A 15483-nucleotide genomic window follows, 5' to 3' on the forward strand; every position below is an offset into this window, starting at 1 on the left:
TGTCACAGATACTGAAGGGAAATGCAGAAACAGGAAATTACAGACTATTTTAAACAGCATGTTTTATTAAACTCACTTGCTGATGCACTTTATGGCAGGATGCGAGATTCAAGTGTTCATAACTTACATCTTTGCAAGTGCTTTTCCTAAGTGAGTTCTCCCAGCTCAAATATGGCAGGTACCCAAGGCTGGGAAATAATCTCCAAGCTAGTAACTCTTTCACCCCAGGTCGTGTAGCTATACCACATAGAATTGAGACATTTTAGCCATGTCAAGAGAATATAGCTTGCTTAGGCTCTATAGCTGAGAAAGCAACAGACAGGCATCTTGTAGTAACTTAAAAGATCCTTAATGCATTTATTTTAAACCACAAAATCAAAAATACAGCAATCTTAAAATGAATCACTACAAACCACACATTGTCTCTTCTTTTATTATTTAAATACTGATATCATTCTTCTCTTCATGGGACAGTTCTGCATCTAGTTTAAACCATCATTACTAATGCCATGCTGAATGCCTGTATCTGAAAAGATCTAGTAAAACTGGCAGGGATGTGATAACCTTAACTACAAATGAAATATCTTCAAATTTAAGGGGCCGTCAGAAAAATGGAATTTCATGACTAATTATTTCCAAAAATGTCTCCTGCTCACCATTGGTTAGAAGGATATAAAAACCTAGCTGCATCACATAGGAATCCTTGTATCCTTGTCTTATACTTGTTGCGAAGTTGATGTCTCTTAATGGTCATGTCTTCTACAAGTTGTCCTCTGCTCTGCTCCTGATACACAGAAAGGAAGTCACCAAGTGGAGCTGTAATACAAGTTCATATCTGGAGGGGTGGGTGGCCGTGTCTTGATGGAGTTAACTTTGAGCTCTAAAAATAAATACCTTCATTCACTTGCTTCACCATTTAACAAAGTAGCATGTAAAATGTTCTACATTTCTGTTGTCTTCATAAAAGATCATGCCGAAGATGCTTTCCCCTAATTTTCAATTCATTGCCAGATAGTGGCATCTGCTGGTTTTGAATTTTTCTCTCTTCCTCCCATGTCCCCTGTCCCTGCAATCCTGTCCCTAGGACCCCTGCAAAGTGAAGTGTAGAATAATAGGATTTTGAGTGGAAAGATGATGATGAGACTTTTGCCCTTTGAAAATCCCTTTGCCAGACCACCTTCTATAATCTGCCATTTTTAGAAAGGAAGGACCAGAGACAAAGGTTAATGATTTCATTAATGATATGCACCCAGATGCCTAGGGGAATAGCAATTAAAGGCACTCTTGGGGAGCAAGGCAACTTTCTTAAATGAAGATTTCCCCTCATTTATCTTTTAATAGTCTTGATTCTGTCATATCAGATTTTCCTTAAAGCAGAGCACAGCAATGAGAGAAGGTGCGGCTTCCAGGCGCGTAGACAGCAGTGTGGGTGGAGGATGTCTTAGCTCTTCCAAGTTGCTCGAGATAAAACTATAGAATCCAGTTAAGAGATTTAACTTACTATGAAGGGTGTCCTGGCCACTCTAGGAAAATCTAATGGAATATCTCATGCATAAAAGACAATGCTGGGTGCATGGGAAGTGAACACAGGAAGTCCTAGCACTCTTGCCTACTAACAAGAGAATTTTTGTAGTTTGGATGGGTGTTTAGGAATTAGTATTTGGTGAAGAAAATTTTTTTGCAATGCTAGAAATATCTTGGAAACAAAAACTTGATGATTAAAAAGAACAGATTTTTATGCTGCTGGATTCAAAGGCATCACTTATCCTGCAGAGAAGTGATTCTAGTGGGTTCTACCGAACAGGTGCAGGCGCTCACAGCTTAGGTGAGTGCTGCTGAAAATCACCAACTTTGTCATTTTACAGCTTTGGCCATCAAGAAAAACACTATCTAGTAATGCTGGGGCTTTTAAAAAGCAGAAGGATAAGTCCTTTCATTCATATTTAAAACTCCGTGAGTATTATACTCATAATAAGAATGCTACATTTGACAAATTAATTAGTTTTTAACTAGCTTTCCCCCTTTATCAAATATTAGCTCCTAAGAACATTAATACAGAATTGTATGGAATGCTACTAGCAATAATCTGTAGCTGTTATAACCGTTTACATATGGGTCATCTTCACAGTTTGACATTTCATAATGCAATCAGCTAAGATTCAGTATTTACGGCTTCACGTTGTACAATTTTTTTCAGAGACACTCCAGAAAGGAAAATCTTTACATTCTTTCAGACATAACCTTATTGATCACCACATCATCTATTAACATTGGCTTTTTAATCAATAGAAACTTAAACTTACAAACTAGGATCATTCTAAAACACCTGTCAGATTGGCATTTTAAAATACTCTTTAATTTAGAAAACTCCTGTGTGGCCACTATCCACTACAGTTTCTAGATGTTTTGAGTTTTTTAAAGGAGAGAGAATAATGGAACAGAGAAACATAGCCAATAGCCATTAAAATTTAAAAAAACTTAATGAATTTTTATCTTAATAAATATATATCAAGAAAACCTCACTTTATTACAACACATTCATATACAAGCATCTATTAGCTAAATTTTGAACATCAAATGTTTATCAAATACTGAAAATAAAGGACAAAACATTACTAGACTATTTAACTATAACACAAGAAAATGTTTTAAAAATTGGTCCTTGTGGACAATTGTCCAAATGATCCTACTCATACACTGTATGAATGAGACCTATATTTAATATTAATAGCAATAATAAAAAAAAGCTTTATCTTGGAGAAACTGGGAGGGCTTACTTATTTCCTCCATTTGGCATTTGGTTTCTGTGAAGTATTATTTAAACAGGCCCAAGTCAAGTAGTAAACTTGGAAACTGGAATACAGTTTAGCAGGAAGAGTTGGCTGGAGTGGAAGGAAGGACGGTAGGAGGGCCACTCTGAACACTTTTCAAATGTACAAGTTAAAGATATTATTTGGAAAATGTAGACCAAATACATAGTAACTATTGTAGATTAAGTCCCATTTCTCCAAAATAACTTTCAAAAAACTAAAGTCTTTACATTCTTTAAGATAAACCTTATTGATCACCACATCATTTATTAACATTGTGCTTCTTAATCAACAGCAAAGTTCATATATAAAAACCCACATGCTTTTATAATCTAAACGAGTGAAATGATGCAAAACAGAGAAAAGTATAATGCATGCCACTGGTTCGTGAACTTCATTGGACAAGAAAACAAAACAAAACAACCCAAAACCCAGAAAACCCCAACCCCAGCAACATACAGTTGCCATAGAAAAGCTCGAGCAGCCCGTGCTGCTTTCTAACAGCTCTCTCTCTCATTTCCTCCATCCCTATTGAAAAAACGCCGAATCCAAAAGCAATTGGGCATCAAAAATAAAGGAAGAATAGAGATGTCGAATCAAAAGCTGAACACAATAGTTCAAAGTTAACAGTTTCCAAACCATATTGATCCACCCTGTGTTTTTTTTTTTTTTGTCCTGTTTGTTAAATCCCTGCTGTAACTCTGATTTATCCTTAATTTTCACATTGGCAAAAATTAAGATAAAGTAAGGCACCAAAAATCGCCCTGTATAACACCTCTCTAAAAGCCTCATCACCCATCACAGGCAAGCCAGAAACTTGCAGGGAATACCCTCTCTGTGTAAGACCGCTGATTGCTGCCCCTAGACAGGTGTGTTTCATTATGTTACATCCTATTTTCATCCGTCACACAAGACTGTTAGGTACAAATACTTAACAGCACCATTAAGCCATTTCATCTTGCTCCCTGTCTTCAGTCTTTTATTTAAAAAAAATATTGTATCATATAGAAGAAGCAGGTATATTTGCTGGTTATATTGATTTGCTTACCAAATAACTCCCTAATTAATTGGCAAACATGTAGAAATTTCTTAGCTAGTGACAGGCTCCTTGGGGGGCAATGGAAATATTGCAAGGGCACACTGTCCCCCAATTTAATCTACTGATCTTTTCTGTAAGAAAACTATGATATACTTTTAAGCATTAAGTCAATCGTTTCCTTGGTAAAAATCACCACGTTTATAAGAAGCTCGGTGATGCCTACTATACAGATGTTTTATGCAATCTGCTCTCCAGGCATTAAAACGACATGGCATGTTCATGGCATAATTTTATCTGTTGTACAAAACTACAAAATCCATTCAAAATAAAATTTATGAGAGCTAACTGATCATGCTGTGCATGCTTCAAAGTTCGGTGAGAAGATGGCTCATATTTTACTTCCTTTGCTGCAGCACAGTTTGTTACTTGGTGGTGAAGCCTCCTTTTTCCGTAAGGACTTTTTCCAAGATTCATTTACATTGTTTCTTTCATTATATCCGGTCTCAAAATAATCATAAAATTGGCCTTTGCACTCAAAAGCAAGGTCATTTCCCACAGGTTCATGGCTGAGGGGGCCACCATCTCTGTTGGTGTCATTATTTGCTTTCTCAACATTTAATTTGGCCTTTTCCTGAACACCAAGTGATCTGACATTAGTGACAAAGATTTCATTGGCAGGTATCTGGCCATCACTCTTGTAAATAGGTGCACTACCTACATCAAAATCCACGTGGTGGGAACAACTCGGTAAAGGCAAAGGGGGAGAGGAAGAGGAGGATGAGGAAGAAGAGGCGGAGGGAGAGGAGGCAGCAGTGGAGGCACTTCCAACATTAGCATTGACAGAAAGGGGTAAATTTAGGTAGTGGCCACCACATTCTTGGTAAAAGCAGCAGGCATGAAACTTTTCACATTCCTCTTTGGCCATCCGTGGTCGTTTTCGGTAAGGGCAGTCTTGAGCCATAAACCACTCTTGGGCGGAGGTGCCATTGAAAGAGCAGGCAGGGAAGCACCAGTTATTCTGCATGATAATTTCTCCATGGATCCTTTTCATCAAATTGTTTATAAGGACAGATCTTCGGAGGTACACTTCAGGATCATCGATAAACTTTAGCTTTTCTAAGGACATATAAAGGATGTGGGCTCGTTCCTCAAAAATTGAGATGGTCTACAAACCAAAAAAAAAAAAAGGAAAAAAAACAAAAAAAGGAAGAGAGAAAGCTTAGAAAATGGACTATATGAAAACATCATCACAGCATACTTCTTTCTTGGCACTGTCTGGGTCTGGGCATGTTGTGGTCTTGTTCCCCAGGGTTCATTTAGAGAGGCTGTCCCCCATTCTGCTGATATTCCCTTTCCTCACTTGGCTGGAGCACCCACCCACTTCCTGACTCACTGGTGTGGTCAAGCACTAGGGAATCGAGCCACAGTGCAGACCTCAGGAGGGACAGTTCAGGTGGTTTGATCTATTATGGCCCAGTAAGGAAGATGCTGAAACACAAAACTAATCTAAGCTATTAGAAGTCAGGAGAGGAGGTACTTTCAGAGTTGGGGTGAGCGGGGCGAGGGGTAGTGTTAGAAGCAGGCAGAAGGAAGATTCTGGTTGCTGGTTATGTTTTGGTTCTTGACCTGGATGTTAGTTACATGGGTATGCTGACCTCATTAAATTCATCAAGCTGTACTGTGATACTTGTACTTTTTTATGTGTGTCTATACAAATACACACACACAGACACATAACTCATATATTGTACATCAATACATGTTTTTAAAATGATGCCAAAATGCAAGTCATAATGAATATACTTCAAACCCTGGTCTAGCCAACAAGGAGCATGAGATTTGGCTGTTAATGCTGTCCTTCTTTTAATCCTTTGGGTTTCATATTTCCAATTATCCTTGCTTGATAAGAGGACACACTAATGAATGAGGCTCAGACCCTGACAGAATCTGTCAGTTGAAGGACCAAAGTAGGCTTCCTTGTGGAGCTGAGTGGGAGACGAGATGCCGAGAGGAAATGAGGGGCTCACTCCTGAGCTGTGTGGCACTGTCACTATGTGATGGTTGGTGCAAATCCAGTAGCAACTGGGAAACTGCTACAACCACAACACAGAAACTAAAAAGGAAATAAACTGCTTGTGTCCTGGGGACCAGTTATTCCAGGTCATCAAAAAAGCAAACTGGCAGCATAACCTGAGGAGCTGTGAACTAAACCAGCCCATACTGACCAAAGGCAGGGACTACACATGCAGGGAAAAGCCCAGTGCCTACCAATGCATTCTGCTTTGGTGAGCAAGGTAAAAGCAACATCCTTTCATGAGCAAGGTAAAAGCAACATCTAAAGGATGAGGTGGCAGACGGGGAAGGCAAGAGGAGACAGAGAGGAAGATGAATTGAAAATCCTCTCTGCATTTCAGACAACTACGGTCTGTGGTTATACCTGCCTCGATTAAATCAGCAGATAGTTATTGAAGGAAGGTAACTCTAAAGAAAAATGAACTGATATTTCAAAAGCTTAGATGCCCAGATTCATAATTCTATGCAATTTCCCCATCTTGTTATTTTTTTAACTATACCTACAAAAAAAGTTAGCTTTGGTCTTTTCTTGGAAATGAAGTCTACGTTTCAACAAACTTATATGTAACCGACGTCCAGTGAAGTGCATATTTCTACTTGTATACACACATTCAAGGATGATGAGTCTACCCATAAGAGGTCAGGAAAAGCCCTGTGTAACCACCCCCATGTGGACACACACGGAAGTACCATTGGCTGCAGGAGCCAGAACTCAGACTGGGGAGAACACGATAGGAAAGAACAAGTGCATTTCCCCACACACAAAAGTGCGGAAGAACCATAACCCGAAACACAGTCTGAGAAATATTAAATCATACGTTAAAAAAAATTCCTTGGATTACATAATTTTGACATTTCTGGGTAGAAGAGCTCTTGCCAGCTTTTTCTTCAAGTACTTGTGAAAAATAACACAGGACCCAAAAAAGTGACAACAATTAATGAGGCTCCACTGAGAAGTGGCTCATTTTCATTGCTTGGGTGAAACAATTTAATTCCTGGAAGTGGATCAAGCAACTGTTACTAAGGATCTTAAACTCTTAATAAAAATAATGACTATTAAAAAAACATACTTTATGGCTACAGCTGCTGAGTGGTGGGTGAAAATCCTCTTCTTCCACATACTTCCTCTTAAAGTATGTGATCTTGGATGTTGTTATAGGATTTGAAATTCCCCTGTAATGTGATCCTGTGGTAATAAATCAGATATGACAAATGACATGCGGTTTGCCAGAGGTTCTCCAAACAAAATACTTTCGTTTCCTTTCCTTCTAGAGGATAACTTGGCTACATATTTGTCTGTACATGTGGTGATTAAAAATAAACATTTGTCTTAATAGTTGCTATCATATGGAATCCTGTGACCCAGCCTAGGAAAAGATTTCTAGGCAATTATAGAGGAAAATCACATATTTTAGCATTTAATAAACATGCAGAATCTTAATTCTATGCAAAAGGAAACTGCAACATTCATAAAGGGGAGGAGTGTAATTTCTCTAAAATGTATTAGTATTTATTTAAATTGTTTAATTAAATTCATGACAACATAGCACACTGTTCAAATGTATACATTTTTAACTGTAACCACTGATAACCAAACAACTTTAAAATATTATTGGCTTTAGGTTAGTGAACAAGTGGTTATCTGCACATTGGGATTATAACATCCCTTTTTTTTTTAAATACAAAATCAAATTTTTAAAATTTGAATTAAAATTTTGGGTAACTAATGTTCTTTTCACTCTCCAAAATGTAGTATGCCAACCATGAAGACCACAGTTTTTAATCTTTTTTAGCAAAACAGACTTCATTGAGTACTTGTTTTATATTTTAGTTTCTTTTAAAAATAGCTAATATTGCACAAAAATCCAAAGGAACTTAAACTATAAGAAGAATCAGGAAGAACATACTTCTATTTTCTTGGCTTTAAATTTTTTTCCTACAATGCTAAAATCAATTATGTGCTTTACCCATTTATGCCATAGGTTGCAAATTTTTTTGTGTTTGAAAAGTCAGACCTTGGTGATGACCTTGAGCAATAGGATATAAATAACTTCCACAAGCTTAGCGTTCCAATAATGGAACACTGGGCATAAATGGGTTAATAAAGAAAAGAGGCTCATAGCTGCTGGCCCAAAGTGCAGATTCCTTTATATCTCATGGGATAAAGGTGTCATTGTTGAGCCCACCAGAGCTTTCATAGTTGTGAGAGAACTATACAGTTCCACAGGGTAGAAAACCAAAACCCAAACTCAGAGTTTCAATATCTGGTTTGGCCCTCTTAAAAATACAGACACATGACTTATATTCAAAAAGCAGCATGGGTAGACACAGGTTTGAATGCAATTTAAATATCACCTCTGGTCCTCTCTCTGGAGCTCTGGACTCACTTATGAGAGGCACACAGGCAGCCCGGGAATTCCCTGGAGCTTTAGCTCTCCTGGCTCAGAGGGGCACCCCAGACACCACCTCCTGTCCACCAGGCTGGCTGCAAAGGGCAGCGAGGGGTGGGGGGGTGGGCGCGGGTCAAGGGCAATACCTGCCAGTGGGGGACCAGCTCCCCGGTCTCCCTGCAAAGGAGCCTGTGCTGGCCCTGGGGGGCTTGGGCCTCCGTAGCTGTCAGCCTCCCATAGTGTTTGGTACCCAGCAATTTCAGCAGCTCCTTCCGAGACAATGGGCTCGCAGAATCTATTCATGGACAGAACCAGAGTCATCTCTGACAGCCTCAGATCTGAAAAGAAAAAAAAAAAAAAACAAGAATGAAGAAAACAGCCCTAATCAAGAGCAAGCCAAGGGACGGCCTTGGCATCTTCATTTCTTTGCTTTGGGAAACTTTTATTTCTCGGCCCTCCCCTTCACCCTGAAACATTTTATTATTTTTTCAAAGAAAACCTCAGCAAACCCTCTAGCTGCTATTAGCTCAGCCTCTGTGTTCAGCAATCTGCATTTCATGGGCGGATCTTTAAAACCCCATTTCTTATTGTTCTCAGATTCCCCTCAGCCCTCTTCTAGACAGCTGCTTTGCCTCCTAAACACATTTTCCTCCGGACCTTCCAAAGAAAATGTACTGCTAAGAAGCCAAAACCCTTGCGCTTCCTTTCTATTAATAAGGCAAAATCAATTTTCTAGTCAATCCCCCGGGAGTCTCCTTTGATGAAATCCACTAATCAATCAAAAGAAAAGGGCAGGGGAAGCAGAAATATCCACCGTAATTCCAACTGATGCTCTGAGGTTCGGTCTGTTCCGCTGCCCCCTGCACCCTCCTCCTCTCGTTTCCGCAGGCCAGTTCCTCTACAACATGCTGGGGCTCCCTCCACTTTCTTCTCCCAAAGCAAAGCAGACAGAGAGACACTTGGTAGTTGTTTCCACCAGCCCTGATCGGCCTGAACTGGATCTGCCTCCAGTCAAAACACTGCGAGATGAAGACAGAAAATTGGCTCCAGTTTCAAGCCGTGAGTTGCAGTCCCACAGGAGCCAAGCACAACATCAACGGAGCAGGCAGAATATTAAACAGGAGCCAGGCTCTGGGGCCAGAGGCAGCCAACAACTCTTTACACTGCAAAGCCCAGACACAGAGCAGGAACTTTCCAAGAGGCAACACATCACTGCCCTTCTCTCCAGTTCACGCCCTTCTCCCTTGGGCCTGCAGGGAGACGGGAGCCTCTCTGCTCTGAGGCTTCCTGGGCCCCTCCATAGCTCAGGCAGTGGGGCCGCTTTCATGGGAGCTCTGTGTCTTCACTGGCCCTTTGCAGGTCTCAAGGTAGGGTCAAGAGTAAGTTCAAGGGAGAGGAGAGTCTGATATGAAGGTAAAAGACCTAGCAGCCATAGACCAGTGGTGACAGTAACGCAACCTCAGTGCCTCCTTAACTGCCAATCCCTTTAGGAGACCCAAGCCCCCACTATCTCACTCTGTGGCTTCAAGAACTGTCACACAAGTGATGTCAGGCTTTCTGAAGATTGATTGTCTTTCAAATATAAACTAAGGGCCCAGTTCTTGCTTTCTTTTCCAAATTATACAGCTTGTAATGTTTCTGGGAAAGAGTGAATCTACCATAGTCTCGTGGGAGACTATTATTACCTACATGCTATAACAAGGGTCCACTTCCAAGGAAAAGGAGGAAAAACACCAGGGTAAGGCGAAGTAGCATCATTAAAGTGACAATGTCCTTCTGGCTAAAAGAGCAGCTCTTGGCAGCAGTGACTCTACCTTTCACCCAGTCTTCTCTCTGAGGTCTCAAATTCTGTCCCAACCACACTGAATAATGAAGCAAGACCTTTTGACAGACAGGGAAGGTGTACAGGTCAGTGGAGAGAATTAGGACTCAGCTGGTTTGGGCTGCTAAAACACCTCCCCGTTCTCTTTTAAGATGCTTTCCAAAGAGACATCAGTAAGGACGTATTAGTAAACCTTAAGACAAGTGGGCAAAAGAAAGGTTCGATTAAATCTTTATAAAGAAACGATGGGACATGTCATTTATTTTTCTCTTTGAGTCATCAACAAAGAAATTTAGCCTACATTGATTTAACAAATTAAGCCCTTCTGTCTATCACTTCTCAAACTCCTCATCCAAGTAGGGTATCAAACTTCATGATGATTTATTCCCTGGAAGACTCTCATGAAATGGTCCAGTTTCTTAACCTATTCTAAGAGACAATCATATCAGGAAATACTATTGCCAAGAGCACATGAATCACAGCTTTTCAACAGTCAGCAGCCCTTTCTTATTGAGAGAATCAACATTTTCTAGTTTGAAGTTTACACTCACTTTTGTGTTAGATCATGGAAATAAGATCCAAGCCTTTTGCCTATGCAGACTTTTATTTCATGTAAACAAAAGCAGGTTGACAAACTCACGCCCCTTAAGAAAGAAAAACATTTGCAGGCCCCTGGCAGCAATTACTTTTGTTTAACAGGACATTATATGGGCCCTGTGCTGTTTTATGTTTGTCAGAGTTTGTTTATATTTTAATAACTTTTTGGTAGTAGCTTTTTTGGTTGTGAGGGATTTCAGTGTTTCTATTTGTTAGTATTATTTCCAGCATATGAGATCCTATTATGCACGTGAACTTGAAACATGGCATAACAGTATTTATCTTGGCTATTATTTTGTTCACAATATCTAATTTAGTAAGTTTTTTCTTTTTTAAATTGAGAACTGTTACACACAAAACCCTAAACTAGAGAGGCTGAGTTCTGCAAGTGATTTATGTAAATCTGAATAAAACATGAATGAGTTGGGATTATTTGGGAGCGGGGAGGAGATTTTGCAATTGAGTCTTCCTAGTCTATTTAAAACTTACACTGGATGTTAACAAATTAAGAAGGCAAGTTGAATGTTCATGAAAAATTGGACAGGGCAGCGTTAAGCACAAATGCTTAACATGAATCTTTCTTCATACTATATGTAGAGATCTAAACTGTCATAATTCTCTGTCTGACGAGATTTATAATTCTGCTACTGACGTCAGCAGTTGAAGTCCACAAATTTATGTTCTATTAACATTAAATAAAGAAAAGGATATAAATTATGGCAAAATTTATTTTCTAAGATCAGAGGTGATGGATTCAACAGCAGGGTGTTCGAGTGTGTTTTGTCTATGCAAGGCTTTAAAAGATTAAAAAAAAAAAAGCCCTAACCCTTCGTCCTCAGGCTCCTGAATGTCTGTTTTGACACCCAGGTGGATGTAGTGGAATGACACGTCCAGCATCCCCAGAAGGCTGAGGGCTAGAATGCCAAGCTTTTCCAGCAAATGTTCGTAGTAAAGTTACCAGAATTTCTATACAATTTGTTTTTTTCCAGATGAGTTGGGCTTGTTCTTTCCTCGAAGCAATTATGATGCTAATAGGAGTGGCTGGCACACAAAACAGGGTAGCTATGAATTCAGCGGCACCTTGAATCTAACAAGGGGCTCCAGGTCATTCTTTGCTCACCTCTTCTTCCATCTGTCATTGAAAATTGGAGAGCATTTGATTAAGATCATTATAGCAGTTAGCAGTCTGATTCCAGCACTGGAAAGCAGGGAAGTAAAGGGCTATTTCCACCCCCGATAGATGCTGCCAATCTTAAATGGCATCAAGCCCCTGACCTCCACATTGTCCCAAAATGATCTCAATAGCTTGTCCGGCTCCTGGTGGTGGTAGTGGAAGGGACTGGATGGGCGGAACAAAATCCTTCAACCCTTCTAAACAAACAGCTGTCGCTTTTCTGCCGTTCCTGCAGTACACCTGTCTGCCCTGGGAAGTACATTTCTCAGCTGCAGCCCCGCGAGGCCAAGAGCTTGAAGCTGGGTTCTGTGGTTGGGGCTGCAGGTGCTGGGCCTAAAGAGCACGAAGGGGTGCTCCGATGTCCGAGCCCTGGTGCCCAAGGTGTGTGTGTGTGTGGCGGTTGCGGGGGTGGGGTCCGAGGTTTGGAGGGCCGACCTCTTGAAGGCGGGCGGCTGCCACCAACCACATCCTGGCTCCCGCACAGACACACCCCCGGGGTGTCGGTGCCGCAGCCCTCAGCCCCTCCCGGGGTAGCCAGCAGCGCTCGGTCGGCCGCTGGCCGCAGGAGAAAGTAAACAACACCCCAAGTGTCCGGGAACAAAGGCAAGTTGTCTTTCTACGGTGCCAGAGCCGTGTGCCTCTTCTGAAGAATAAGAGCTATTATTATTCTTTATGTCTTATCCTTTTTTTTTTTTTTTTAAACCAAGTTTCCTTCTAAGGGAAATAAACACCAAAGGTAGGATTCCAAGGAAATGACTCACAGCGGCTGGCAGGGCTCTGGCGGGGCTGGCCCGGGCCCCCACGCTCCAGCCCGCAGCAGATGTCGGCCCGGCCCTCCCTCCCTCCCTCCCTCCCTCCCTCCCTCCCTCCCTTGCCGGCCAAACCCGCTGGAAGCCCGAGGTTGCGGGAGCGCCCTGCGCCCGTGGGACCTGGCGGCGAGGACGCCTATTCCCTGCTTCTGCGACCACAGCTGGGCACTCGGAAAGTTGCTAGGGCCGAAGAGGCGGGAGGGGAGGAAGGGAAGAGAGAGGCGGAGGCGTGGACCAGGCGGGCAGCAGCCTCAGCCCGCCGGGGAGGTGAGCTGAGGACAGAGGAGCCGCCGCCGCCCGCAGCGCGGCTCTGCTGCCTGGGAGGAGGGTGCGGGGGTGGAGGTGGCGGGGGACAGAAGGTGTCAGCTACTGCATCAATTCCTTTTTCTTGCAAACGCGCGCTCCTGACATCCACAATCCCTCTCTCCCCACCTGCCAAGCGCCGCGGCATTCGGACCTGGGGGCACCCCTCCTACTTACCCCCGTCCCCTACGATGAGGGACTAAGCGGCCACCGAGGACCACGAGGTCTCACCAGAGCTTCTGACCCCACCCGCCCCTGGAGTTGTCTCGGTGCGCGCGGGTGGCAGCCCAAGCAGCCCTAGAGGAGGCGGCAGTTCCCGCCCTGGTGAAGGCGCCGCGGCGCACGCTAGTCCAGGGAAAAGCCCGCGCCGCCTCCGCGCCCAGCTGCGCCTTGGCCCCCACGCCGCCCCGACCCCGCTCCGGCCGCTGCGAGTCCACTCGGTGAACTCGGCACAGCCCTGGTGCCAAGAGGGCGCGCGGGAGGCCGCGTGGGTGCCCGTCTGCGAGGGCAGGAGCCCCGGGGGGGATCCTCCCTCGCCCTCCACCCGGCCCGGCCCTCCCGCCCCCGCGGCCCGCGCCCAGCCCGGCTCTTACCGCGGGGTCAGCGGGGAGGCGGCGGCCGCAGCGCTTGAGCTGCTGCTGGTCCGCTCTGGGCTCGGCGCCAGCCTGGCCGCCGGTGCACACTCGCGGGTCCCGGCCCGGCCGCCCGCTCGGCGGTGACTGCGGGTGCGCGGCGGGCGAGGGTCCCGGCAGGTCCCGCCGCCGCGACTGGGGCGCTGCGCCGCCGTCGCTGCAGACGGTTATGGTAATGAGCGGCTCTGTCTAGCGAGGAGCGTGTGAAACCCGTCAATCCTGTTTGCCATTTCCCCGTGGATTTCCGAGGAGAGGTTCTGCAGGATGCCCCCAGGGTGAGAGAGGGAACATGACAAGCGCGCCCGCTCTCCCTCCCTCCCTCTGCTCCCGCCGCCGCCGCCGCTCCTCAGGCTGCACACGGGGCGCCTTTCCCGCACCCCCACCCCAGCCCGCCCCCTGCCTCCTTCCCTCCTTCCCGCCCTCCCTCCTCCTTCTCCTCCCCTCCCCTCCCGGTGCCCGGGGACACGCGGGCCCAGCTCCAGCCCGCAGCCCAGACCCCACGCGCTCTCGGGCTCCCGCCCTAGCCCTGGGGGCTTGGCTCCAGCCGAATAATGTATTCACTCTGCAACCTTCCGAGATATCTTGTCTTTTTAAATTTGGTTTAGTTTTGTTGTTGTTGTGTGTGCGTGTGATTAAAAAAAAAATCTGTGCCTTTCCCACCCTTTGCAAAAGACTTTCTTCTCCTTTGCCACAGCAAACGGAGATGAGAAACAGATGTCTTTGCAGGACCAAACAGTTATTCTCCCTCGCCGCCCGCCCCCGCCCGTTTCCCTCCTGAGCTGCGTACGTATAAAAAAAAAAAAAAAAAAAAAAAAAAAGGGCAACCTTGGTCCTGCTGCAACTTGAATTGGCAACTCTTTCTGGGTGGGGAGCCTCCAGGGAAAACCTCCAGGAAATAAAAAGTAATACAAGAGATTGTCCTTGCTCAAGAGAATGTAATTTAAGCCTTGGAATCAGAATATGTTGCAAATAGTAATTTTCTCCTACAGTGGCCTCAATCAGAGTTTAGTTTTTAAAAACATTAATTCATAACTTCTGTCTAGGGACCCCTCCATAGTCGAGATGGGTCATTTCAGGTGTAATGAAGGCAGAGGCTTGGAAGGCATAGACCTGACAAAATCGGGAGAAGGCACCTGCACAAAAGTGTTACAAAGACTATAATGTTTGTTTACTGCCACTATGCCAGATGTGCTAAATATAACACTTCTTTAAAACAGTGATCCTCCGACTGTGAAAAACCAAACCTCTGGCTGCCTGGCTCCCTAGGAATCAAGAAGACGCACAGACTGAAAATCAAGGGAAGAAGGAACAAGATCAAGGATGAGGATTAGCATCTGCAAATTGAACTCTATCTAATTTGCATGTTTATTTCTTAGAATTGTAATTAAATTTGTGTAATAAATGTTTTCCATTTCATTTGTACACTTAAAACTTGGGTGACTGACATGCAGTTAAGTGAATTTCCTTTTTTTAAAAGCAAATGTAGATTATTCAATAAAGCAGCAAACCAATATTAAACATAATTAGAACTAATCTGTTTTGAAGGTGTTTTTGTTGAACTTTGTACATTAAAGACTCTCAGAGGTTTTAAGGGTATTAGGAAGCTGAGAGATGGCAATTATGCTTAAAACAGATGAACCCAACAGCCTACCAAGAGCATTATTTCATTTTTTCCACAAGACGTTCCAGGGTTGCATGCCTAAAATTGGGAATTGGGCATCCATCTTAGCTTTATTCTGAACCATATTAAATTGCATTGGCTCATGCATGATGTAGGCCATTATGATGATAATTTAAGAATTGTAAAGATGCCATTTTGTGCAGTCAAGGGAAG

General features: G+C 43.5%; 2 protein-coding genes across 3 annotated transcripts; one reads left to right on the top strand and one right to left on the bottom strand.

The window, feature by feature from the left end:
* Positions 1-333: 333 nt before the first annotated feature.
* Positions 334-14038, bottom strand: SERTAD4 (SERTA domain containing 4). 2 transcript variants are annotated; one of them, XM_030813059.1, is made up of 4 exons: positions 13611-14038; positions 8459-8650; positions 6993-7108; positions 334-5014 (listed from the first exon to the last, which is right to left on the bottom strand). In XM_030813059.1, exons 2-4 carry the CDS (start codon positions 8631-8633, stop codon positions 4238-4240), a joined length of 1068 nt encoding a protein of 355 aa, XP_030668919.1. In that variant the 5' UTR covers positions 8634-8650; positions 13611-14038; the 3' UTR covers positions 334-4237. The 2 variants fall into 2 exon arrangements, with proteins under 2 accessions (XP_030668919.1, XP_003273070.1); XM_003273022.4 differs by lacking the exon at positions 13611-14038 and adding an exon at positions 9127-9307.
* On the top strand, positions 12642-15182 carry LOC100590114 (putative uncharacterized protein SERTAD4-AS1). Its single transcript, XM_030813061.1, has 2 exons — positions 12642-12981; positions 14867-15182. Exons 1-2 carry the CDS (start codon positions 12726-12728, stop codon positions 14881-14883), a joined length of 273 nt encoding a protein of 90 aa, XP_030668921.1. The 5' UTR covers positions 12642-12725; the 3' UTR covers positions 14884-15182.
* The last annotated feature ends 301 nt before the right edge of the window (positions 15183-15483 follow it).

This window comes from Nomascus leucogenys, chromosome 5 (genome assembly GCF_006542625.1).
Source record: "Nomascus leucogenys isolate Asia chromosome 5, Asia_NLE_v1, whole genome shotgun sequence".
Lineage (NCBI taxonomy): Eukaryota > Metazoa > Chordata > Mammalia > Primates > Hylobatidae > Nomascus > Nomascus leucogenys.

Bases quoted from the DNA above. Each gene is read 5' to 3' on its own strand.
- LOC100590114 (XM_030813061.1), top strand. From the start codon at position 12,726: ATGTCGGCCCGGCCCTCCCTCCCTCCCTCCCTCCCTCCCTCCCTCCCT.
- SERTAD4 (XM_030813059.1), bottom strand. From the start codon at position 8,633: ATGACTCTGGTTCTGTCCATGAATAGATTCTGCGAGCCCATTGTCTCG. The intron at 7,109-8,458 runs GTATTGCCCTTG...TTATTACCACAG, and splicing joins AGCTGGTCCCCCACTGGCAG to GATCACATTACAGGGGAATT. The intron at 5,015-6,992 runs GTATGTTTTTTT...TTTGGTTTGTAG, and splicing joins TCAGCAGCTGTAGCCATAAA to ACCATCTCAATTTTTGAGGA.